Here is a 23,579-nt window from a genome sequence, read left to right as displayed (position 1 = left end):
GATATCGAGGCGGAAAGTCTTGGCAATGGGTCTTGGGTGTAGCGGGTGACCGTTGATGATTGGTTTAAGGGAAATGGGGGCAAACGAGTCAGGTACCTTATGCCGAAAGTGACTCGATCTATGGCGGGTAGTGACTACTAAATTCGAGTCACCCCTCCTCAGTAGTGACTTCCGTGCCAAGAGAAAGCCAAGCTCTTGGCGCATCTTGGCATTTGGTGATTGTCTCGACATATCTGCTCAGAAATGTACTAAAAAATGCTTGGAAAGTCCTTGGCCGCCGGTTCCTCCTGCGCCGAGACTTGACTGCGCCCACCTGCTTCCATTTTCTTAGCAACTTTGGCAATTGTCTAGTAATGTTTTACCAATGTGCCCTTGTGCATAATAACATTCATTTTATTTCTTAGAAGCTATCCTCACTGATCATTACCTTATTTAATAAGCAGCTACCTAACAAGTTACTCGAATCGTCTTAGAAGGCCTATCCTATCTGTCGTATTCAATTGCCAATTCTGTTGCTTTTTGGCTTTTGTAGTAATTTATTAATCGGCATCTCGCAGAAAATACTACATATACATACCACTTATAATCAAGTATACTTACTCTTCTCTTTACCTTACCCCCTTTTCCCTTCAATCCTCTTCTTTTCTTAATTTTAAATAGCCGTCCATTCGTTTTACATCTCTATAATAGCCTGGAGGTCTGCATCGCGTGTGATACCACGTGCTTTACACCCTCTTGCCGTTTCTCCACTTCCATTCTCCCGATATTATAAACCACCTCTTGATTGATAACGTTGTGGACGGCTATGACGGCGGACGGAAAGTCTTGGTATCTCTTGGTATTCTGGACATGGTAGTTCACTTTAAAAGGGGAGTTTACGCTCCGCTGGTGGCCAAGCCTTGGTCTTCCTCTCCGCCCGCCAAGTTCTTGGCCATGCACTCGTTAATTGCCTTTTGCTAGTCAGCTAGTATCGGCAACGAGAGTACGGAGTACGGGCAAGGAACATGTCGACTACCTATTTCGTCTACATCTTGAGAGGCAGAAGCAGAAGCTGAGCTTGTCTCTTACCGCGTTTAGTATTGGAGCCGTAGAATGCCGCACCCAAGAGACCCAAGAAACTCGGTGAAGACTTGATATATAGTAATATCAATTACCATCGCCTTTTTATTGGCACCTTGATTAGTTTTACTTAATGGCTTCTTCATTTGGTTTCACTCAGCCATCAGCTCTGACTCAGCTGTAATTTACGCCATACCGATGAAATCTCTTATACGGCATGCGTCTTCCTAATCTTGCGACCGGACGCCTCTTACAGATGATGGTGTTAGCTGAAAAGTCATCTGCCATCAACAATTTGCTAGCACTCTAGGTTACTGACTTATCAGTTACTCTCTACTTGCGTTAATTATTACAGAGCCTTATCTTAGCCTATGAGAGATACCATGCGTTTGTCACTGCTACTCTATTAGACAGGCAAGTAAATCCAATCAATGAATGTTTTAAACATCCGTCCCCGTCGACGTTGTTTTGGGCTCAATGTGTTTCGAACCATGTATTAGCTTAGGCCACAAATGGTAAGTGTCAAGGAGATTGAGTTGTCTATCCTAACTTGAACCTAGTCACTTTATTTATGTACCTATCTTCCATGGATCCCCGGGAAGTTCGCACGAAGACGGACGGGCTAGTTTCACGGCCTAGTCTACGCAAGACGTCAATAATATAATTGTCATAACTTAGCAAGATATACGCAATGAAGCCAAATTAGACCAGAACTATACGCCAAGCGTGTCTCGGTGAAGAGTCTTAGTAAATCATGACAGGACTTGGGTAGGTTTTATATATCGTGTTCATTGTGTCATAATTTCTACCAAGTCTCACTTCATAGTTGAAAGGTCACAGGTATTAGTACCAAGATATTTGAATACATAAACAAAGCTGGAGGCTCTTTTGCCGATTATATTTACATTCAAACCAGCCCATCTACTTGGGTATATTTATTAGCAGTTAAATTTTGATTTTAAAGTCACGCTTAAATGGTGTATATTGTTAGTGTGTGATGGGACGAAAATCTATTCCCATGCCGTTGCTAGTTTCCGCGTAGAACATAGCATAGCCACCCATTAAGGATATCAAGATCAACAATCAATCCTATTTACGTCATCGAGTCCAAACATATTTATCAAAGGCTCGCCCAAATGAGAAATTCCCCATGTTATCATATTTTCGCAGGGACTTATTTTAATTATCGGCCCTGGAAATACATGGCAGAACTACTACACTTACGACAACCTCACAACTGAGCACCACCTTATGCGTCGAGACACCATCAACTCTTACGAAAAACAAACACAAGACGCAAATATGGGTTGGACGATTGGTGCTCTCATTCATTTTTGAGTGGCGATAAACGTAGAGCTAGAAAGCTGCTAATCCAACTATCCTCCAAAAAAAGGGGTACTTATTGTTTCCCGTCTCTTTGCGCTGCCGAGTATGTCTCCACATCTTTTTGACAACATACGACTCTCGTTGTTCGTTTGTCGATGGTATAATAAGTTGCGCGACGAACCATTTTTTTGCAAATGTTAATATTCCTCACACTACCAATTTGTTGCCAATTTGGCTACGCCCGTCTATCCAGGTAAATAATATCAACACCCCTTATCCCTATCCCTTTCCTGCCATCTTTTTCGCGTACGGGAGTACCCGTTAATTAAAATATGCTAATTCAAGCTCTTGTAAGTATATGAAGCAAGTGTAGTTGTTGTTTCTACCCGCCAACCATGAAACGGGTCGTATTCAACTCCTTCGCGGGTGCTGTTGAAGCAGGGGTATTTTCTGCCAGCGGAAAATGATGATTAAATCGAATATTTACGTCGCAATGGGGTATAATTTTCAAACGAAGATACTGTCAAAGGCACCTGGCACCGAGCACACGAGGGCTAACCACTGGCTCAAGGTAGCCATATTCCTCAAGGTCGATGTCGGCAAGCTCCGATAACGTATATCAGGCAAATCCGCCGCAAGATTCGTGAATCGCGTAGCAACTGAACAAAAAGGGAAGACGAAAGCAAAACTCCGAACCGCTCGCAACCGCCGAGATGCGACTCCCAGGGTTGAGATTATCCATGCAATATGCCGCCGACAAGGACAATGTTCCAAAACCGTGACATCCTTAAGAGTGGAAATGATGGGGTGTCCCCTGATTGTCCTCAGAAATCAGAGACGCCGGACGTCGGAAATATGCCGGATAATAAGATAATAATGACGATCAAGGGTGAATATCCACCATGATGAAGAAATGACACAACCGCTAACCAGTCTGGTCAGCTCGGTCAATAAAACAAACTGGGTCCACCCGAGCCGAGATGTCCCCTAAAACGCCGCCCATGCTGGATTATTATACAGAACCAAGTTGTAAAAGCGCCTGGATTGCTTCGCGTTCTTGCGCATCTGACGAAGCCGCCAGTGCATCCAAGTCGATATTATCGAGACGTGGCTCCCGAAGCATGCCTGTGTTGCCAGAGAAGGATCGGAAACCACAAGAGTTATATACATGGGAAGGGAAGCTTGCGCCTTGGCGGGCCTCGGTCGGGTTCGAATACGAGGCGGCCCGTAGTGCAGCAGCTCCTACAGCTGCCCAATCTTCGTCGTCTGTGGCGTCCTCGGGATCGTCATTCATGACCATGTCTTCATCATCAGGTGCGGAAGAGCAGGAAGCTGAAGCGGGGCCGTCGAGAGAGTCGAGAGACATTTTATCGGCCTCGTTCTCCGTCATGGTCACATCCCGATCGTCGTGAGAAAAAGCTGCCGAGTTCCCATTACTAACTGCTCGTACGTTCAAGCGGGATCGGTCAGCATTCCGCCCAGTAACTTTTGAGATTGGTATACTGGTGGGAGGGATTCTATAGTCGCCTTGGCTTACGGATTGTCGAGACACCGCATCTCGAGCAGCTTGGCCCCGTCGCCTGGCATCCCACCGACCCCATCCCACCTTTTGAAATTCCACGTCACCATCGACTCCACCACCTTCGACACCGTGTCCTTGTCCACGTCCTTCTAGTGCTGCAACAACTAGCCTTCGTGCCTTGGGCGGGGGGATTCCTGCAAAGCCGGGGACCGAGGTGGTCAAATAGCCCATGATATAGCGAATAGCCAGGGGACCGTGGTTCAACAAAATCTCGGGAAGATGATACTTGGCTAGCAGGGCCGGGGTAATAGCCCCTGTCGATTCAAAGGACGGCGAACCGACAGGACTATGGTCGACGCCTTCGTGAAGGTCGAGGTCCGAGTCGATACAATCGAGCTTGGCCTTGTGTAGCTGTGCCTTTAGGCCATGAGGCGGCAGCGTAGGTGATATGGAGTTGGGAGGAGTCGGAAGGGAATGAGTTCGTGTCACAGGGACGCTCCGAGCAGCCGCTACAGCAGTTAAGTTGTCTCGGCTGAGAGAGGAGGTCTTAGGGATATCGCGAGCAGCAGAAGCCGATGCCATGGTTGCCATTTATGATACAATTAAATACTTCGAGTTGTATCTGTAATGCAAAGCGATACAGAATTAGAATATGCTGTAGATTATGCTGCAGATAAAATATTTGGGCTAGATGAGCCTTGGAAGAATGGAGAATGGGAGGGAAGATTCTCAATGATGAGGATGGTGATGGTGATGATGGTGGTAGGGTAGGGCTGGGTAGACTGCGGTGAATCAGTCACTTACAAAAACAAGCCCGAAGTAAAGAGTTGCGGTATGGCGATAGAATTGAACTTTTTTTTTTCTTTGTTTTCGGTCTGGTGGAGGGAAAACAAAAAAAAAAATCAAAATCAAAATTCAAATTTAGGCGAAATGGCAGCGCTGACGCGATCCTCTTTACTGCGACAAAAGATGACTCTTGGGAGTGCAAAACGATGCGGTGATGTCAATTTGTTGTGTTGTTGATGTTTCCTTAGCGAAAGGAAAGATCAACGTAAAGAGCGAGCGACGGCTGCGACCTACTAATGTAATCCTCAATTGCTCATACGTAGGTACTCGCTAAGACAATGAACTGGAACGGGAAACAGCAGAAGGTTCTAACTGGCGTGTATACCGTCAGGGGGGTGTTGTCCAGCAGGGTCAGCAGGTGTCGCATGGCGCACAGGGCGCAATGCACGCAGCTGATTGCTTCAAAGAGCAGCCACGACGTGGTCCTAACAAAAAAGGGGTAGTGTATTTAATGAAAGTTATGCCTGTATTTATTATTTATTATGTACATATATAGGTACGTACTCTGTACCTGACAGCACGGAACAAAGACATTCAACCATTAGTGGACCTACACTAAACACGGAATCCTATTCCCTCCTGACTGAGTAGGTCCCAAGTCGCTTATCTGACACTAACACTTATTAAGACAGTACTTTCATCCGGATAGCCTTTGAAAACAGAGGAACTTGTAAGGTACATTTTGTAACAGCCAGCCTCTTAAAGTCCCAAGTTCCATACAAAGGAGTCTTACGTACAACAGCAGCAGCAGCGGCAACAACGGCAGCACATAGTTACAGCCACCGCAGCACGACAGTTTTAAACCTTAGCATTTCCTCTAGGCTACGTAGTAATATCTAAAGTAACGGTCTAGGTGTGATTGATGTTGTACTGTGGCGAGTATTGTGTATTTGTGGTCTTGTGTGGTCTCTATCATCCAAATATTGACTAACAGGGCACGACCAAGGGTTGCGCTAAATATGAGGGAGGGCATGATCTAATCAATTCACCTGTCACTCTTGGACATGGCATTTGGGGCCTGGGCACCTGACTCAAGGCAGTTGTCAAAGCACTCTTTGTAGTATATTCTTTAGTTATCTAGGCTAGGTTAGGAATATGCCGCAAATGGAACCTTCGGTACATTCTCACTAATAAATATACTACCTAGGACCTATGACCTGGGCCACATATCTTCGCTTTCGGGCTGCCCTTGGTGGCTTAAGCCTGCTTACCCGTACCATATACGCGCAATACGTAAGCACCACAATATACCAGATTCCCGTGACAGGCAGGAATATGTAGGTACAGTAATAATATGAGAAAGATAAAAAATGGAATTTCCTGAATAATCCGCCTCTTCTTCTATATCCTCTCGTATCTACATGATAAATATCTAGGGTGTCCCGCGAAGAAAATCGTGGGGCGTGTGCATGCCCGCTCTGGGGACGGCTCTGATACTAAAAAACCCGCCATTGAGCCGAGAGGATCAAAGCCATCTACTATGTATGTATTTGACCCTCCCCTCCCCCCGGCTATCTCGCATATCAAGGGATGCAATGCCGCTATCTCTATCCAAGAAGCCATTGGATTCCGCGTCTGGAGAAGGCCCTGTAGCCAAGCCGAGAACAGGAATCCTCGTTATCAACGTGCAGGAAATCTCCGGCAGTAGGAGTACAGGCGTGTACCGGGGACACTTCTCGTCACACGCGTTGCGGTCCAATGAAAACGAATCCGGATCTGGTAGGATAAGAAGGTAGGCCGCGGATCTCATCCCCGTCAATTGAATTGAGAGATAATACACAAAATGTTGGCATGTGTAGCCTCAACCTCGCCTGTCCATCGGCTGTGCTGGTTGTTCTGTGTACCTACATATCAGTGTACTAATTTATCTGGTTCCTCGCTAACTAACTCGCTGATGGGCAAGGGCGCACACATCTTGGAAAATCAATTCGAGTTCGAGACTGCGTAATTAAGTAAGTCGAATTCGGTAACACATGATTCCCAAAATCTCGACGACCATATGTAGACCCAGGAATGCCTCACGTTGCGCAAGCGCAGTGATGTGATTGGTCCAAAAACAACCATCGTGATGCGCGAACTTGCCCCCATTTTGCCAACCTTCAGCTAGCCGTAGCGCCAACTGGTGACGAAAGGACACATCGGAATAACAGGGCTAGAGGCGTTTTCACGACTTGCCTCCAGTGTTATAAATGCTAAAACTTAGTGGCTTCGCCATTAATAGCGACTCGTCCCCGAAACGGCCGCGCATATGTCATGATGCCCAGACGTAAGCTGGTGATGACTAGTTAGCTAGCAACCTAATCTTGATAGAGTAGGTCCAAGTAGGGTTACCCGGTAGCCGACGAATGTACTACCTAGGTTAGGACATGGAAAGGGTATATAAGTCAGGTCGTACACGATCGTGAATGGTCGTATCCGAAGAGGGGTCCGCGTTTTCCATCTGCATCTCGACTTTGTAGAGTTCGATTACCCCACTAGAGAGTCTCGCGAGAATAGCCCATCATCCAGTATGATTCCCCCACGTTCTGGGATAACGCGATCCGACGACATGCTTTTAGGTCGGTACTTAGGTCGGTGGAGATGCGCGGGTGTCACATCTACATACATACATGTATGTGGTATGTATGTATGTAGGTATGTCTTGCTCTAGTTAGTTATACCTAAGGTATGTTAGGTACCTAGTTTTGCGACACCCTGTGGCTTAGGTGGACCATACGGGCGCAACTCGAGGAATCGGGTCGTTGGGTCCTGCATTTGCGTTTCATCCAATTCGAGAATGAGTACTTTGCACGCACGTTTGCCTCAACAAAGTTCAGCCCATCGCTAGAGCCCATTTTGCCGGAAGCCCATCATCAGGCTGAGCGTCATCTTCTGAGTAATTGTAAGGCCGATATTCGGAGTAGGCCACGGTTATAGGGTATAGGGTATGTTGCTTCTATCAACCACCATCTTCCAGTAAGGATTCGGCCCGCAAAAATCTTGTGCTGTATGCCTATGTGTTACTATTGGGCGGTAGTACTCGAGCGAGCTTTCACATTCTTTGCGATTCCTTCGCGGTTTCCGATGGCACCTTAATCATACCTATTGGCACAACCGAGCCAACAATCTCTTTCAGCCGCCGTTTTGTTGGAGGACATACTCCCGGCATGCCTGTATGACTTTTGATTAGTTCTTACTCACACCTATATGAGACTGAGATATAGAACTGATATAGACTTACCGCTTTGAGGATGTTTAATTTCTCCTTTGATTGTAAGTAGACCTGGCGGTATTGCTGAATGCTCTCGTTTAGAACAGCTTCTTTTGTTGTACGGCCTTCGCAGATGGCTTTCATCTTCAACTCCATTTCCTTTCGTAGAAATGGTTTGCCAAGGCTGGTCTCAAAATCCATTCTATCGAACCCTTCAATCAGAGCCACACCTAATTTAGTCGGGATGAATTCTTTTACACCCCCCCTCCCACTAGCCGTAGATCCCCCACCTCGACCTCGACCGCCGCGACCGCCACGACTACCTCGTCCTCCTCGTGCGGCTGGGGCATCTTCGTCTTCACCCTCGTCGTCTACTGCTCGTGCGGTGCGGGGTACAGCACAAACATACTCTCTATCTTGAATCTTCTGGATATGCTCTGCCATCGTAGCGTCTGTCCCGATCCCGTTGGCATCCATGAGAGCAATCAAATCGGCTTCAGTAAGGTAATTGGGGGGTGCAGTCTTGCCCTCCGTCATGAGAGCTTCAGTAGGCTCAAAAAGCTCTCCAACTGTAAATTTGGGTAGCTGTCCAGTCCCGGTCCACTTATCATACGGGTAGACATCTAGATAATTTCGCTCTAGAACAACGACACCGTGAGCGTGGAAAGATTCCTCGCCGTATAAAATATCGACGTCTGTAGCAGCACCTTTAGCATCCTCCGAGCAACATGCTAAAAACCGTCTAACGACAAATTCGTAGACCCTCTTTTCTCTATCGCCGAGGACTGTAGGCGCTGCGTAAGTGATGGGGTGTATTGGAGGGTGCGCTTTATCATCGTTTCGCCCCTGCCGCGGTTGCTGAAATCCACCATTAACTAAATTCTGTGCGAATTCGCCCCATGAGTTAGATGGCGTTTGCTTTTGTACTAATGCGCGCAAGTTCATGCCAGAGTCGAAACGGTCGGTTTCTGTCCTCGGATAGCTGATAAACCCCTTGTTGTAGAGGCTTTCTGCAGCTTCCATCGCCTGCTGACCCGTCATATGCAAAAACCTAGTGGCCATCTTCTGCAGTTCTACTGTGGTTAGCGGTAGAGGTTTCCATTTCTTCGTTGGCTTCTCCTGGACCTTGGTCACTTTAGCCTTTTTTGCCGCAATACATCTTTCGTAGAGAACGATAGTCGATGCTCTATCGAAGAGCCGATTGCGTGACCAACCGAAATTAACATCCATGCCATCCCGGTTGTGCATGACTTTGATGCTCCAGAATGGTTCCGGCTTGAAATTCCTCACTTTGAAGTACCGGTCTACTACAAATCCTAATGTTGGGAATTGGCAGGACCCTAAAACGTTAGAACTAGATTATCCGGTAAATCTTAGAATGCATTACAAACCATAGCTTAATACAAGGTCTTTGAAAGGTCCTCCTAAAGTCCTTAGATTCGTGGTTAGAAACCGAGTAAAGGCGTATCCTATCCTAAGATCTAATTCGATTCGAGAAGACACGGCATTGACTTGTTTGTGATCGAGGCCTATAAGGTTTCGGGCTGCGTTCAAGATATGCCTAGATATCCTCTTTAGCTAAACATCCGGCTGGGGTTTAACGAATCGATAGACGAACGCTCTCTCGATGTTACTGAACTTGGCCCTCTTAATATCCAGAGTCCTGTTGCCTTTTCTAGCGGCCTCGCATATTTCATAGCCTATGTGCTCGCCTTCACGATCACAATCCGTCCAGATGCATAGAGCATTGGCGTAGCGTGCCTGTTTCTCGATATTGTCCGCCACCTTGGTCTTATCCTGTGGGGTATGTTAAATTCTACTCGACATGCAACCTGAGCGGCTATAACGCGTAACTACCTCGGAAATGATTATGTTCACAGGCGCATCAAATAAGCGTTCGGGTGGCGGATGTTCCCATCTTTTATACTCGGCAGGAAATACAGCTGAGGTGATATGACCAAGGACGGAGGTCATGGTGACATGGCAACGACCCCAGGGATGTCCGAAGTCGTACTCAAAAACATAGTTCTTGATGTACTTTTCGGGCGTATTGAGCTAGACATGTGTTAGCAGGCCAACATTGTGCATGCACGATCGACTATATCATTTGAGATATCATCTAAGACTAACGCTTTGAACCTGACCACCTGAGAGATGGCCTGCAACAGCTTTCGCGATGGAGGGTTTCTCGGCGACGCAGAGAACTCTCATGGTCGACTGGAGTCGCGTAGGAAATGTAACGGAGTAAAGCGTTAATATCGATACTCGACGTGCCTTTTCTACACGACACGAAGAGCTAAGCAAGCGTCTCATGGGTAACGGTCGTTTCTCGTAGTTGAGAAGGGCAAATGATCAAATAGGTCACATCCACGTCTAATCCATTTTGAAAAAATGGGTTCCAAAGAGCTGTTCAGGTTAGGTTGAGCATAAAAAAACCGTGTGGATTAGTTTTATTGTGTACTTTATTGTGTGTAAGGTAGGTACTAATACATTCATCGTGTGCCTTCCCGACTTTTTATTTTGAAGTTTTTTATTTTCCTAGGCAAACTGGTCGATACTTCTCAGCCAATACCCTGAACTAATTTAAACTACGGATCCGTATTTGATTGGTGTTTAGGTAAGGCTTTAAGGTTACCCCAGTAATCCGTAGCCCCGGTCGCTATGATGCCGTTTACATCCTGCCCCTGTTGCCCTGTTCTAGTGTACCTAAGCCCAAAGTGGCACAAAGTGGCTCGTGCTATTTATTATTTTGGAGCTTCAGCTGAATCTCGACTTTCTTAAGCAAAGTCATGACGTGGTCCAACAATTGAAAGTGCAATAGGCAATAGGCAGTAGACAATATAATACTTCATCGCCATCTCTCCTAACCCTCCCGAAACGGCCGAATACGTGTCCAACTGAAAAATGGCTTTGCCTTGGGTAAAGAGGCTCGAAGACTGCGCCGACTACTCTCAAGTAGTTGAGCCATACCTACCACAACTCTACGAGCTCCCTGGGAAGATAATCCATGCTGCGTCGACTCACGGATCCTTCGTCGAATTATATAAAAATACCAACCCCTTCATATCGGGACTTGGCTTTTCTATATTCCTCGGTGCCGTCTTCTTAATCGTATCCGAAATCAATCGTAATTATTCTCAGGTTGACCGCATGTGGAGTCTATTGCCAACAATATACAATGCACATTTTGCTGTTTGGTCTCATCTGAATGGCCTTCCAAGCCAAAGGCTCGACCTTGTGTTATTATGGAGTGCAACATGGAGCGTGTGTGAACACATAAGGAAATCTCTGTTCTAGTCTGCGTAGCTAATATCTGCAAGGCTCGGTTGACGTACAATTACTTCCGGAAAGGTGGTTATAATGTTGGTTCCGAAGACTATAGATGGTATGTCATTCTTCATTCTATTATATTGGCCTCCGTTCAGGTATCTGATTTAATCTATAGGGAGATAATTCGCAGCAAAGTACATCCGGTGCTATTTTTCTTACTCAATATCACTTTCATCTCCTTCATTCAGAGCATATTGCTCTTCTTCCTCGCAGCGCCGACATACATTATCCTACTATCGTCAAACTTTGAACGGGAGGTCACAGCGGCGGATATAGCTTTCACAGCAGTCCAGCTCGGACTCATACTCTCCGAATGGTTTAGCGACCAGCAACAATGGGGTACGTGGTGTTCTTTTTGCTCTGTATACCTCTACTAACAAAAGGGATATTTAAGACTACCAGCTAGCCAAAAAAGAGTACCAACAGACGGCCAAGGTGCCACGGGGCTGCGGTTTTACTCAGGAGGACCTTGACCGAGGTTTCATTACTTCCGGTTTATGGGCTTACTGCAGACATCCTAACTTCGCAGCCGAGCAGACTATCTGGTTCATTTTATACCAATGGAGCTGTTACGCAAGCAAGACCCTCTACAACTGGGCAGCTCTAGGCCCTCTGTTTCTAATCATGATCTTTCAGGGGTCGACCTGGCTCACGGAATTGATCAGCTCCGAAAAGTATGCAGAGTACAAATTTTACCAACGACAAGTCGGGGCTCACATACCCAGCTTCACTCCGTATAAAACTCCGGCGCCGAAAGTTATTCGGACAAGCGAGATAGCAAAGCGACTAAAGGCAAAGCAAAAGTAAAACGCGCCCCAATATGTAATCGCTATTCAGTATGTAGATAGCGTAGGCCAGACGCTTTCACATGTGCATAGTGCATATAAGGATGGGTTCACAGCTGCATAAGTTTGCGGTCTACTGCGGTATGACGCAGACATGCATAACTCCATTCAGAAGATTGAAGCTTTAGCACGATAAGGTATTTGTCCTCGTGAGATGTGCGGGGTGGTGTTCTAATCAAGGGAGCAGGTAGTAGTTGATCTTAGATAGGTAGACTATTTTACAGAGGGCCGATTGTTTTACCTAGGTATTCAACAAAATAACCTGCAGACGGTCAACAATTTCCTTTTCAAATACTTTGCAGACTGATGGCATGCGCCTATTATGTGTGATGCCGGAAGAGACCAGGTTTGCTACGCAGGCCACGATCCTTCAGGCCCACAATCGCCGGACTCCCGATAAGACTCAATACTCATTGAGTATTACTCAATACGGATGATGATGGCGGACGGCATATGGAGGCGCTTCCTCGCATTAGATACTTTAGGTATAGTTAACCGACAACAAACAATGTTACGTAGGTATACATACCTCATACATACATACCACATACATATGTGTTCATGCTACCTGCTAGTGTATATCACCTGATATGTCGTCTCTTAAGTCTTCTATTCTAGAAAGTGAGCAGACGATCCGTCCAAGTTACCCCAGATCGGCCTATTTAGTCGAATATCCCCCCACGACAAGGTCACATTCAAAGTAGTAATGTGGCCAAGCGGAATGCTTCACGGCATTGTAATTCGTAGACATATTTCAACTAACCCAATACTTGTATACGCAACTGGGTAAGTCGGCTTTAAGCAGCCGACGACCGAATTAAATAATTCATGGATAGCTGCTTCGCTTATGTAGATGGGCCCCGTCAGCCCGTCAGCCCGTCTATCTACCGAGTGAGTTGATCACGTGCCCACTTATACTTGAGACAATGCCTTTGGTAAAATACATATTATTTTTTCCTATTAATACCTACTAAGGCAGGAGATCGCCAGACCAGCATCGACTTGCATCTGGTATGCTATGTAGGTTAGCGTGCTGTATGAAATGGTGAGAGAGATCAAAGCGATCCAACCCCGAGGGTTCCACCGCTGACGGCCACCCAGGCCACCCCATTCACACCTCCACCCACCTACCCATCCAATATCCGACTATTTTCACGATAGCATGCACCGTATTACGCTTAGGAAAGTGGGGCCGAGGACCCTGATTGCAGCTAGTTGGTAAACTAATATATCGTAATAACATAATACACTAGTGTAATTCAGCGCTGACGAGACCCTTGCTTGCATTTGTTGCTCGACCCAAAGATGCATGAAGCATGAAGCATGCAGCATGCTAACCTAGTACACTAGTAGATCCATCTCCCGAGTCCAGAAGAGAGTGGGGGTTCCATTAGATGACATTAGATGAAGAGTCAATATTTTCTCTCTCTCACTTCGCTTACGAAGTACATGTATTCACTCAAACGAGGCGTATACATACATAGGTCTCGTGCCCTCCTCGAAATCTTACTCCCCTTCTCTCCCTTGGTCTCCTCAGTTATCTCCGTATTCCGAGGCTTAAATAAGAACCCTCTATCCACCGTAGCGGGAGGAAGACGTTTTCTAGAAAGACTATATATAACATAGTTATCCAACTACCACTTACTCTCACTTACTCCCACTCATTACTACGTAGCAAATAGTCTCAATTATTAAAGCGTCCCACCGTTGTCTCTACCCCCTTCTACTTCGTACAGAAATATCGACCTACCTAGATTAAGATATCTACATTGTCGCCATGTCTAGCGCTTGGGAAGCACTTATGCACATGATGCGAAGCCGCGTCTCATTCTTCGACGACTCCGCGCAGTCCCCCGCGAAGGGATGGAGGGGATCCAAGCTGCCATCCGAAGCAGCCGACAGCTACTTCCCCGAGCGAACGCCGTCACCTGCATCATCTATCTCGGAGGCGGAAGACGACGCTCCCACGCCCGTCGCCAAAGCGAATCGCATGATCGGTCCCGAATATCCCATCCCGCCTTTGGAGCGGGACTACAGCCCTCCGACCGAGGAGCTCGACGTCGCGCAGCAGCTGGCCAAGAAGCCCCTGCCGCGATCGCTGCACAGCTCCCTCAAGCGCGCGGCCTCCAGGACCGCACTGAAGCCCGTGGACGACGAGGAGACTAGGCGGCAGAAGCTCGCTGCCGCTAAGAAGGAGCTACTCGCCCTAGCCGGCCAGCTCTAATTACGGGGACTACATAGTAGTCTAGAAGCTTTGGAATTTTCTTCGTGGGATATCGTCTAGAGTGGTAGAGTGGATATAAAAAAAGGGGGGAGGATACTATGGCAAACCGACATCGCATTGAGCAAGCTTCCCTTTGTATGCATTATACCCAGGGATCGGTGCGTATTAGATACGCTTACTGTTTCGGAATGTTTTAAACCGGCGTACTGTTACTTGGTGGGACAGCGGAAATTGAGAGCAAATTATAACTGGGATTCCTAGCAATTTGGAGCTCGTGCCTTTTTTTATTTACGGGAAGGACTGGAACTTGTTCGGTAGTCGAATCTTTTTTTAAGTTTTTAAATTATAATAAATTGACAATCTGGTTCCCTAATATCGTATGTACCTCGTATCGTCTTTATTGGAAGCGCCAAGTATGTCTCATCCCTTTTTTCATATACATATAATTCATTAAATAGCATTCATTGGCCCCGTTTATACGATTCGGGCAGATAGGTTAATGCCGTAGACAACTGTCGCAATTACCGTGATCAGGTTAGCAAGCGAAGAGATGCCGTGGAGCTGTCCGAACTTCTTGTTCAGCGCAGTCATCTCCTCTGACTGAACACCCTTCTCGTGACTTGCTTTGCCGTCCTTCAGTTCTAAGTCACGGAGCCGTATTAGTCGAAAACTACCTAACTTAATTGTTACTGGTCCCTTTCTGGCTTACCTTGCTCTCGCCTCAAGGCAGTTACCTTGTTCGTCTCGGGAAGTAGATATACTAGATTAACAAGCCCCGTTACGAGTACGGTGCCAAGCGGCACAAGTACGCCCCAGCGGTTTGTCGGGTGGAACACGCCCACGAGGCCCGAGGGAACGCCTAGGAGGTTCTTCCTCCCAGGATATGTTAGGGCGAGAAGCACGGGGGCGGCAGACTGGATACCGAAGTATGCGGGGAAGACGGCGCGTTGTAGGATTGCGAATTGGGGTCGCTCGAGAACTTTAAAGGAGAGTATCGAGTTTATAAATGTCTAGTTAGGGTTTTTTTTCGTTGTTGGTTAATAAGTTCCCTTTATCGAGTACGAAAACAAAGGACTGCGGCAGGTTTGATGCGTCAAACTACCTAACCTACTTACATGGAAAACCTCTGTTCCAAGTAATGTACCGTAGCTGTATGGGAGTTAGCATAGCTCGTCGATTCTATTATCATGGAGCTATGAACTCACGATAAGACATGGTAGGGAGCTGGGGTAAGGAGAACGTGCGCCATGTTAGGGGTTAACTTGTTTATATTTAATAACGATGCAAGAGATATCGATATATATTATATATCAAGAATTAAAAAGAGACTTTGCAAACTGTAAAAGGGAGTTTTAACGATTTCATCAAGGTAAATATATTCCAGGTAAATATAGGTATAGGTAACCAATAGGCAATGATGACGTTTGAAAGTGGTGGTATGTTCTAGCCCCTCGTAGCCTCAATCGTGCCATTCGGAGTTCATCGGCCGAGGAGCTTGGGCCATTGGTTGATTGATTGGTCCAGGGCAATTAGGTGCATGGGCATACGATCAGGTGCTCTCGCGACTGCCTGTTGGACAAGAACGCGCTTTATGTAATCCGTAATTTACAGGTGTTCTAACCTGTCGCCTGCCAGCCCACCTTTAGGTTAGGTACCTACATCTTAAGGTACCCGTATACAAGATACTTGTTACTTCTAGGCAGATATCCAGATATCCTGCCTCACGGATCATTCTAATGCCATCTTAAGTAAACTTCTATTCTAGTATGAGTCTTCTCATAAAAATAATAACAAGGTCAATGACCTAATAATTAACTTTCTATTAGTCCTCATTTCTCATTTCTCATCACATTTATTCCAAACCCAATAATCCACAATATCACCGCGACGATGGCAGACAAGGAGGCTACGGTGTATATCATCGACCTCGGGTCGTCGATGGGTGACTGTCATAATGGTAGAATCGAATCCGATCTTGACTGGGGTATGCGCTACGTGTGGGACAAGATCACGACAACTGTTGCTGCCTCGCGGAAGACATGGACGGTCGGGGTCGTTGGTGTAAGAACCGACGAGACCGTCAACCCTTTACAGGAGCAAGCAGGAGAAGGTTATGAGAATATCTCCATCTTACAGGAGCTCGGGCCAATGAACTTGACTAGCCTTCGCGATTTGCAAGGTCGTATAAAACCTAGTGATACTGATACTGGCGACTCTATCTCGGCTATAATAGTGGCCGTGGAGATGATCGAGAAGTACACCAAGAAGCTGAAGTATAAACGGAAAGTCATCCTTGTCACAGATGGCGAGGGCCCTATTGACCCCGATGATTTGGATGACATATCAGCAAAGATCAAGGGCTGCGGTATCGAGCTTATCGTTTTGTAAGTTGAAACTGTAGTGAGCTCATGGGTTCTACTAATTCTTTTCGGTTAGAGGTATAGATTTTGACGATGTCGAGTTTGGCTTCGAGGAAGAGGATAAGTCAAGTCAAAAAAGAATAAATGAGAGACTTCTAAAATCCCTGGTTGATAAATGCGACGGATTATATGGTACCATGGCAGAGGCCATTACTGAACTAGAGATGCCGAGATTAAAGCCTGTCAGACCGTATAAGACATACGATGGGGAACTTACTCTTGGAAACCCCCAGGAACACCCAGATGCTATGAGCATTAGCGTGGAGCGGTACTTCAAGACACACAAGGCGACGGTGCCGCCGGCTAGTCGAGTAGTGCTTAAAACCGAACCTAGTCCGTCTCAAGCTGCTGAGGGTGACGAGATGGAAGGTGTAGAATTCACAAGCGGATTTTCTGCGGTGAAAAATGCTCGGACATATAAGGTCAACGACCCCGATGCACCAGGAGGTAAACGGGATGTCGAATTCGAATCATTGGCAAAGGGGTATGAATATGGGAGGACGGCCGTTCATATCAGCGAATCTGAATACAATATTACCAAGCTTGAGACCAAGAAATGCTTCACCATCCTAGGGTTTATACATCAAGAGAAGGTAAACAAACTCAGCTTCTCGAATTCAAGTCCCTTCGTACGCTAACACCTCCAGTATGAGCCATTCTTCAATATGGGAGAGACAGGTCAGACAATTCCCCAGAAATTTAACGACGATGCCGCGCTTAAACTCTCATCGTTCATACACTCCCTTCAGGAACTTGAGTCTTATGCAGTAGCACGGATCGTAACGAAGGACGGAAAGGAGCCATCTCTCGTTCTACTTGCGCCTCACATCGAACCTGACTTCGAGTGCTTATACGACGTGCCCTTGCCGTTTGCTGAAGATGTCAGAAACTACCAGTTTCCCCCGCTTGATAAGGTGATCACGGTCACTGGAAATATCAAGCACGAAGACCATCGGCTTTTGCCTAGTCAGGAACTATCAGATGCCATGGATGACTACGTGGACGCCATGGATATCTCAAGCTGGGCGAAAGATGATGACGGGTAAGTGTTACAAATCGATAGGTAGGGTACAAAAGCTAACAGCGCCAAGCAATCGCACTATGGAATACGCTCCCGTTGAGGATGTATTTTGTCCTCCGCTTCATCGTATTAATCAGGTCGTCCGCCACCGAGCAATCTATACAGATCAGCCGCTTCCCCCAGTTGCTCCCATCCTACTCAAATATTCAAACCCGCCTGAAGATTTAATGGCTAAAGCCAAATCGAAACTTGAAGATCTCATAGCTGAAGCTAGTGTCAAGAAAGGTATTATCTATTATAGGGTTAAAGCATTTACGTATCTCTACTAACATTTGTGAAGTACCACCCAAAGCGAAAGGGAGACGAGAAAAGGGAGCCAAGCCCGAGCCTATTTCGGGTCTTGATATCGATGCACTCCTCAACCAGCCTCAAAATAAGCGTAAGAAGATTGACTCTGATAACGCCATTCCCGAGTTCAAGCAGATGGTTGAATATGCCAACGACGAGTCCGAGATTGAGAGCGCCGCAAAGCAGATGGGTACTATTATTCGTTCACTTATCACAAACAGCTTAGGGGATAGCGGCTACGATCGCGCCATAGAAAACCTTGGTGTGTTCAGAGATACGATGGTCAAGTGGGAGATGCCAGCCTTGTACAACTCGTTCTTGAAAGATTTGAAGAATCGTCTACTCTCGGGCGAGCTTGGCGGTGACAGAAGAGAGCTCTGGTGGCAAATGAAAGGGGCTAAAGCCTCGTTGGGCCTGATCGACAAGAGCCTGTCTGAGCCGTCTAGCATAACCCCCGAGGAAGCCACAGAGGTATGTGACGTTTTTAATACGGATTTATGCAGCCTCTTACTAATTCTCTCGTTAGTTCTTCAAGAAGTGATGCTCATCATAACATTTAAATTCCATAATTCAGTCAGACATGTAAGAGCCTGGAGGTTTTGCTTGTAGGGAATAGGTCAGGTAGGCATTTAGATGTCAGTAAGTGTTATATGAAAACGGGGAGGGAATGCAGTAATTTTCAAGGCCTTATAACTAACAAAGAGCCCTTCAATAATTATAAAACTACACCCCGAATGTGCCACGGAAAATTCAGGAAAAACTACTTCGTCGAACATGTAGTACCTAAAGATTCGGTAGTGATATAGGGGTTTAGCATAGGAGAGATGGTAGGCAATCCAGGGGCTGCACAGTCGGATACGTACCTACCTAAGGCAGCATGAAATGATAGACGTATAAAAGTACCATTTAGAAGTTACGGCGGGCACGTGAAATCAAAATACATTCGCCTACTTTAATTTCGGATAGGTAATGGTAAAGCTCTCGCTTGTATTTTAGAAGGAGCACTTTCAACTTGGAAACTTGCAGAAGGGACGCGTCCCCGAGTGGCAGGAGGCTAGATCGATTCAACATAAGAATTATCAATGCGCCTACTCCAATGTGTCCGTGACTCACCAACGCGATCTTTAGGTCGATTTCTCGTAGGTTCCTCGTACCTTCCTTCCTTCTTTTCCCGCTACTACCACCACTATCATCACCTCTCCCTCCGCCTAGACCTTACCTCTTTCTCATTCTTCTTCTTCTCCCACTCCCTTTTATCCATCACGAAAACCTGGCCAACTATTATCTTACTTTATTACCATCATCGCGGTAATGAATAGCGTTACGACGCCTCGTCCGTGATCACACCTAGGTCCATACCCACCACTAGGGCGTCTATTTTACTCTCACCTTTATCTGGCGCGCCACTTCCATATCACCTGTTTTCGAGGAGTTAGAACACGCAGGTGAAACACTGGTTACGTTTCCTTAAGAAGCAGCATTCTAAAAATTGCCGACCACCTCACTTTCGTTACTCACTTCCGTTACTTAGCGCTAGCTGGCAGTGATAATCCCTGATAGGAGGTAGTCACCTAGAAGGAAGGATCCAATATTGGCTCCTCACCTAAGTACAATCGCCAACGTTCAAGTCTCTAGCAGCCAGACAAAGCAAATGCAACCAGATCCTTTAAGGGACTTTAACCTATGATAATCTCACCAAGATACCGGTTGTGACAAGGCCTAGAATATATTCAGGGCTTCGGTTAGTTGCCCTAATTCACGTCTAAGGCGCATTCAACTTACATTTTTATTTAGAATATCGTTGGATTGAGACTAGGCAGAAGCCAGTTGACTTTATCAAATATACAGTCGGCTTCAATACTAAGTCTTGACATCTCCGTCGCCTGCACATACGAGTTCCTTCCTCGCAATACTCTTGATTATCCACGCAGCCCGCTGATTTCGACCGTCATCATGCCTCCTCCGAGCGAACAAGAGCTATTCACCTCTGATCCTAGGTAATTATTCATCGTTATATTTTTGGCTTCCCATACTGACGCCTTTCTTAGTGATGGTACGGACGTTGTTTGTATCATGCTGGGTGGTTTAAAGAAAGTCGTGGTCCACACACACTTACTTGCCTCCCATTCCGTGTATTTCCGCCGGGTGGGAAACCAAGTCAATCCGGAATATTTCTACGCGGATCACTGTCCATATGCCACCGAGCAGACTATTTCCTTCTTCGTCCAATGGATCTATGGAAGAACCCTCGGCCCCTCTCATCTCAACGAGGGTCTACAAAAATTATGCCGTCGTCAGCAGTATGAAACCTTGATGAAGTCTTGGGTTTTCGGCGAAAAAATGGGAGCCACGGAGTTCCAAAGGGATATTATGCGATGCATAGCGGAAGATACTAGGACTGTCAATCTGGAGATATCGGCCGATATATGGATTGACATGGAGGTGGTGGCTCCTAGCAGTAAATTGCGTCCCTTCCTAGCCGCCATGTGCTGCGAAAAGCTTCATAGCAGCGATGCAAATACTGTGAACATGTTTCTAAGCGCTATTCCACGAAGCATGCTAGAAGAGGTCACTAGGTGCAGGATTTCTGGGCCTCGCAGACTTCAAATGGATATGGAACTGGGCAGGTACTTGGAATAGGGAGGGGGGAGGGCGTATTCGGACCCATCTCTTTAGCAAGGCGTTTCTCGTTGCGTTATGATTTCTACGGCTATTGAGCCATCACGCTTTGGTGGATGTAAATCTGGCTTTGAATAATGCTAGATAGCACGCATTATTAAGGTAGTGAAGAATTGTCAAAAATACTACACGATGATTTTACAACGAGCGTTTCAGATAATCCTTAATTGCATTAGGTACCTACCTAAGATGCCTGGTATAGAGTGAATAGGGTAATACTAGCTGTATTGCCCATCCACGCAAACACATACAGTGGAAAAGGGGGGGAAGGGGAGGGGGCATCATACACAAAACTCAAGCCACAAATAGATTTGGCCTTTGATTGGCTAGCCACACCTCAGCGCACGTCCGATGAACTTTTTGTAAAATTAATTGAATTATTTTAGCATTGTATAAAAAGTTTAATGATTGGTATCGTTAGATAGAGCTTGTTTTACATGATTTTTTGATATTATTTGCACCTTTTGCAGACGTTATGCGATAGAATGGCAAAGGAAAAAGTCGCAAACTGCAGGGCGATTCTAAGTATCTGATTGGATGAAAAATTTGTGGCAGTACTACATAATTAAATATATAGGTAAGAGTTGATATGCGTAGGTACGTAAGACAACCTCACAAATAATATGCCGATTGTTATACATACAGCCAAGGTAGGTACGGTTTGAATATATCCAGCACATAGGTGCACTTGCAGATGTGGTCACGCCTCTACCCAACACGCGCAGCCAGCCACATTAGGAAACAGGTAAGTACGCTGTACAGGAAAGAATACTCCAGTCCTTTACAAACACCCATGAGAAACATCTCACACAATCTGCAGGAGCCCTGTGGAACATGGAGACAAACCTACTTGAATCGATACCGGCTGCACCTATCGAATTTGCCGACAGGTTCAACGGCAAGAGCTAACAACGGCCATTTACTGAAGTGTTATTCGAAGAAATCGCGCCCAAGAAATCAAGTACGCTATTTCTACGTTCTTCTTTAACTTGTTTACCTAAAATACCCAGATAATTTACATCTCGTTCAAGCTAATGAGGTATTCCTCAACCATAGGTAAACAAGATGAACGCCTTTCAAGACATGACTATGGGAGACCAGTCTTTAAAAGGCCAGAAGTTTTGTCCCTGGAAGCTCGTCCAATCTTATCCCTATCTATTTGCCAGTCAGAAGAATCAAGAAGAGGCTCTAAAGCTCTATACGTCGATACTATTCGAAAATCGCATCTGGGATTTGTATGTACGCCCCTTTATTACCACACCATATACAAGGAGAGCAATTGGATATGCTAACGTTCCTATAGTTTCTGCCTGCTAGATCCTGGCAAAACTGGTAGAAATCCTCTTCTACTAGTCCCTAGCGCCCAATTCCTGGAAATTCTAAAGCATGTTAACTCTCATCTAACTTTACAACTCGACATCCCAAAGGGCAAGGCCGGTAAGAACTTCTTCGCTACCTTTGGGGATTCGGATACGCCTCTTCCTCGCTTCCTAGGCCGTGCTAGTACTTCTGCTGCTGTCGACGAGCTTAAGCTCCGTATTCACAGACTGCCTATGGACGATTTGGCTCATCTTAGCGCCACTGCCCTGCAGAACTACAGAGTGAAGGTGGATAAGTTGTATAAATCACTCAAGTCGGTCAATAAAAAGGCAAAAGCGAAGGCATCAACGATCCAGAGAAATATCGAGCGCCAGAAGAGTTACGGACGGATGACCAAGCGAGCACAGAGATACCTTGGGCTTCGAGGCCGCCCCGGATATCCACCTAGCTTAGGTTAGTACCTCTATCATACAGGCAACCGTGTTCAGAGGGGCTGACTGTTCAGATGTTACGGCCACGGATTGGAACGTGGATATGCCAGTACCCTTCAAAGCTGAAAGCTCCATACGATTTGTCTCTGTTGACATCGAGGCATGGGAAGACTCGCTCAACGTAATCACAGAAGTGGGCCTAGCAATCCTTGACACTCAAGACACCATAAGTATTCCTCCTTGTAAAGATGGCCGCGGATGGTTCCCATTGATTAAGTCACACCACTTCATAATCGAAGAGCATAAACATAGGATAAACTACAAATATGTCCACGGGTGTCCTGGACGATTCAACTTTGGGTATGATATCTTAACCTTGAACGAAGAGCCAAGCTTACGTGTTGTAGCGATTCCGAATTTGTTAGTGAAGATGAAATTGGTAAGGTAATTGGCAAGATTATCGGAGACAATGAGTCTCCGGATCAAAGACCTGTCATCATGGTAGGACACCAAGGCAGCCAAGACTTAGCTTACCTCAAGAAACTCGGATATAACATCTGGCAGGTACCACAATTTATAGACGAGATGGATACGAGGTCGATGTTTCAGCATCTAGAAAGAAACTCTAAAGGTCGTGGTCTCAAAAATCTTTGCGAAAGTTTAGGGATGTTATGTAGGAATTTCCACAACGCGGGCAACGATGCAACATATACACTGCGCGCTATGATCAGTATCGCGGTCAGGCAGATGACGAATAGCTCCGGGGGGCAGAGGGGGGGAAATTCTAATGAATCAGAGTAAGTCTGTATTCACCACAAGTCCACCTATGGCGCCATTGCTAACTCCTTAATCAATCATCGTAGGGAGGATGAATGGAGCGATGGTATAACAGACGACGGAGGTCCACCTCAAAAGCCAGCTGAATGGTTCCCGAAGGGGGTTCGCAGAACCAAAGAAATATAATATAGAAGCACATGATGGACTCATATTAATGGCTATTAATGGCCCCGCTAGACTC

General features: G+C 46.1%; 8 protein-coding genes across 8 annotated transcripts; 5 read left to right on the top strand and 3 right to left on the bottom strand.

The window, feature by feature from the left end:
- Positions 1-3,397: 3,397 nt before the first annotated feature.
- On the bottom strand, positions 3,398-4,489 carry F5Y00DRAFT_266080 (putative Sin3 binding protein-domain-containing protein; the record flags this gene model as incomplete). Its single annotated transcript, XM_048011887.1, has 1 exon — positions 3,398-4,489. One exon carries the CDS (start codon positions 4,487-4,489, stop codon positions 3,398-3,400), a length of 1,092 nt encoding a protein of 363 aa, XP_047860914.1.
- A 3,375-nt stretch (positions 4,490-7,864) lies between these two features.
- F5Y00DRAFT_266079 (prokaryotic type I DNA topoisomerase) lies at positions 7,865-10,154 on the bottom strand (the record flags this gene model as incomplete). The annotated part of the gene is made up of 6 exons (XM_048011886.1): positions 7,865-7,903; positions 7,974-9,283; positions 9,335-9,504; positions 9,562-9,740; positions 9,801-9,998; positions 10,074-10,154. The coding sequence occupies 6 exons, from the start codon at positions 10,152-10,154 to the stop codon at positions 7,865-7,867; spliced, it is 1,977 nt and encodes a 658-aa protein (XP_047860913.1).
- A 475-nt stretch (positions 10,155-10,629) lies between these two features.
- F5Y00DRAFT_247610 (DUF1295-domain-containing protein) lies at positions 10,630-12,668 on the top strand. Its single transcript, XM_048009300.1, has 4 exons — positions 10,630-11,207; positions 11,264-11,328; positions 11,389-11,612; positions 11,668-12,668. Exons 1-4 carry the CDS (start codon positions 10,848-10,850, stop codon positions 12,078-12,080), a joined length of 1,062 nt encoding a protein of 353 aa, XP_047860912.1. The 5' UTR covers positions 10,630-10,847; the 3' UTR covers positions 12,081-12,668.
- Positions 12,669-13,396: 728 nt separating this feature from the next.
- On the top strand, positions 13,397-14,645 carry F5Y00DRAFT_247609 (uncharacterized protein). The gene has a single exon (XM_048009299.1). The coding sequence runs from the start codon at positions 13,896-13,898 to the stop codon at positions 14,340-14,342; it is 447 nt and encodes a 148-aa protein (XP_047860911.1). The 5' UTR covers positions 13,397-13,895; the 3' UTR covers positions 14,343-14,645.
- On the bottom strand, positions 14,646-15,819 carry F5Y00DRAFT_247607 (uncharacterized protein). Its single transcript, XM_048009298.1, has 4 exons — positions 15,548-15,819; positions 15,458-15,491; positions 15,052-15,352; positions 14,646-14,983 (listed from the first exon to the last, which is right to left on the bottom strand). The coding sequence occupies exons 1-4, from the start codon at positions 15,589-15,591 to the stop codon at positions 14,817-14,819; spliced, it is 546 nt and encodes a 181-aa protein (XP_047860910.1). The 5' UTR covers positions 15,592-15,819; the 3' UTR covers positions 14,646-14,816.
- A 121-nt stretch (positions 15,820-15,940) lies between these two features.
- On the top strand, positions 15,941-19,051 carry F5Y00DRAFT_247605 (ATP-dependent DNA helicase II subunit 2). The gene is made up of 7 exons (XM_048009297.1): positions 15,941-16,106; positions 16,169-16,726; positions 16,779-17,355; positions 17,410-17,804; positions 17,854-18,068; positions 18,124-18,602; positions 18,658-19,051. The coding sequence occupies exons 2-7, from the start codon at positions 16,233-16,235 to the stop codon at positions 18,670-18,672; spliced, it is 2,175 nt and encodes a 724-aa protein (XP_047860909.1). The 5' UTR covers positions 15,941-16,106; positions 16,169-16,232; the 3' UTR covers positions 18,673-19,051.
- Positions 19,052-20,084: 1,033 nt separating this feature from the next.
- On the top strand, positions 20,085-20,771 carry F5Y00DRAFT_266074 (uncharacterized protein; the record flags this gene model as incomplete). Its single annotated transcript, XM_048011885.1, has 2 exons — positions 20,085-20,128; positions 20,180-20,771. 2 exons carry the CDS (start codon positions 20,085-20,087, stop codon positions 20,769-20,771), a joined length of 636 nt encoding a protein of 211 aa, XP_047860908.1.
- A 1,122-nt stretch (positions 20,772-21,893) lies between these two features.
- On the top strand, positions 21,894-23,363 carry F5Y00DRAFT_273457 (uncharacterized protein; the record flags this gene model as incomplete). Its single annotated transcript, XM_048013183.1, has 4 exons — positions 21,894-22,045; positions 22,114-22,583; positions 22,636-22,921; positions 22,969-23,363. 4 exons carry the CDS (start codon positions 21,894-21,896, stop codon positions 23,360-23,362), a joined length of 1,302 nt encoding a protein of 433 aa, XP_047860907.1.
- Positions 23,364-23,579: the final 216 nt, after the last annotated feature.

The sequence above is a fragment of the Daldinia vernicosa genome (assembly GCF_022497035.1).
Source record: "Daldinia vernicosa strain CBS 139.73 unplaced genomic scaffold F5Y00scaffold_64, whole genome shotgun sequence".
Lineage (NCBI taxonomy): Eukaryota > Fungi > Ascomycota > Sordariomycetes > Xylariales > Hypoxylaceae > Daldinia > Daldinia vernicosa.
This window is presented reverse-complemented; position numbering and strand designations above follow the sequence as displayed.

Coding starts and splice junctions, on each gene's coding strand:
- F5Y00DRAFT_247610 (XM_048009300.1), top strand. CDS start 10,848: ATGGCTTTGCCTTGGGTAAAGAGGCTCGAAGACTGCGCCGACTACTCT. Junction 11,208..11,263: donor TATGGAGTGCAACATGGAGC/GTGTGTGAACAC, acceptor AATATCTGCAAG/GCTCGGTTGACGTACAATTA. Junction 11,613..11,667: donor TAGCGACCAGCAACAATGGG/GTACGTGGTGTT, acceptor GGGATATTTAAG/ACTACCAGCTAGCCAAAAAA.
- F5Y00DRAFT_247609 (XM_048009299.1), top strand. CDS start 13,896: ATGTCTAGCGCTTGGGAAGCACTTATGCACATGATGCGAAGCCGCGTC.
- F5Y00DRAFT_247607 (XM_048009298.1), bottom strand. CDS start 15,591: ATGGCGCACGTTCTCCTTACCCCAGCTCCCTACCATGTCTTATC. Junction 15,353..15,457: donor TTGGAACAGAGGTTTTCCAT/GTAAGTAGGTTA, acceptor AACCCTAACTAG/ACATTTATAAACTCGATACT. Junction 14,984..15,051: donor TGCCTTGAGGCGAGAGCAAG/GTAAGCCAGAAA, acceptor TCCGTGACTTAG/AACTGAAGGACGGCAAAGCA.
- F5Y00DRAFT_247605 (XM_048009297.1), top strand. CDS start 16,233: ATGGCAGACAAGGAGGCTACGGTGTATATCATCGACCTCGGGTCGTCG. Junction 16,727..16,778: donor GGTATCGAGCTTATCGTTTT/GTAAGTTGAAAC, acceptor CTTTTCGGTTAG/AGGTATAGATTTTGACGATG. Junction 17,805..17,853: donor TGGGCGAAAGATGATGACGG/GTAAGTGTTACA, acceptor AACAGCGCCAAG/CAATCGCACTATGGAATACG.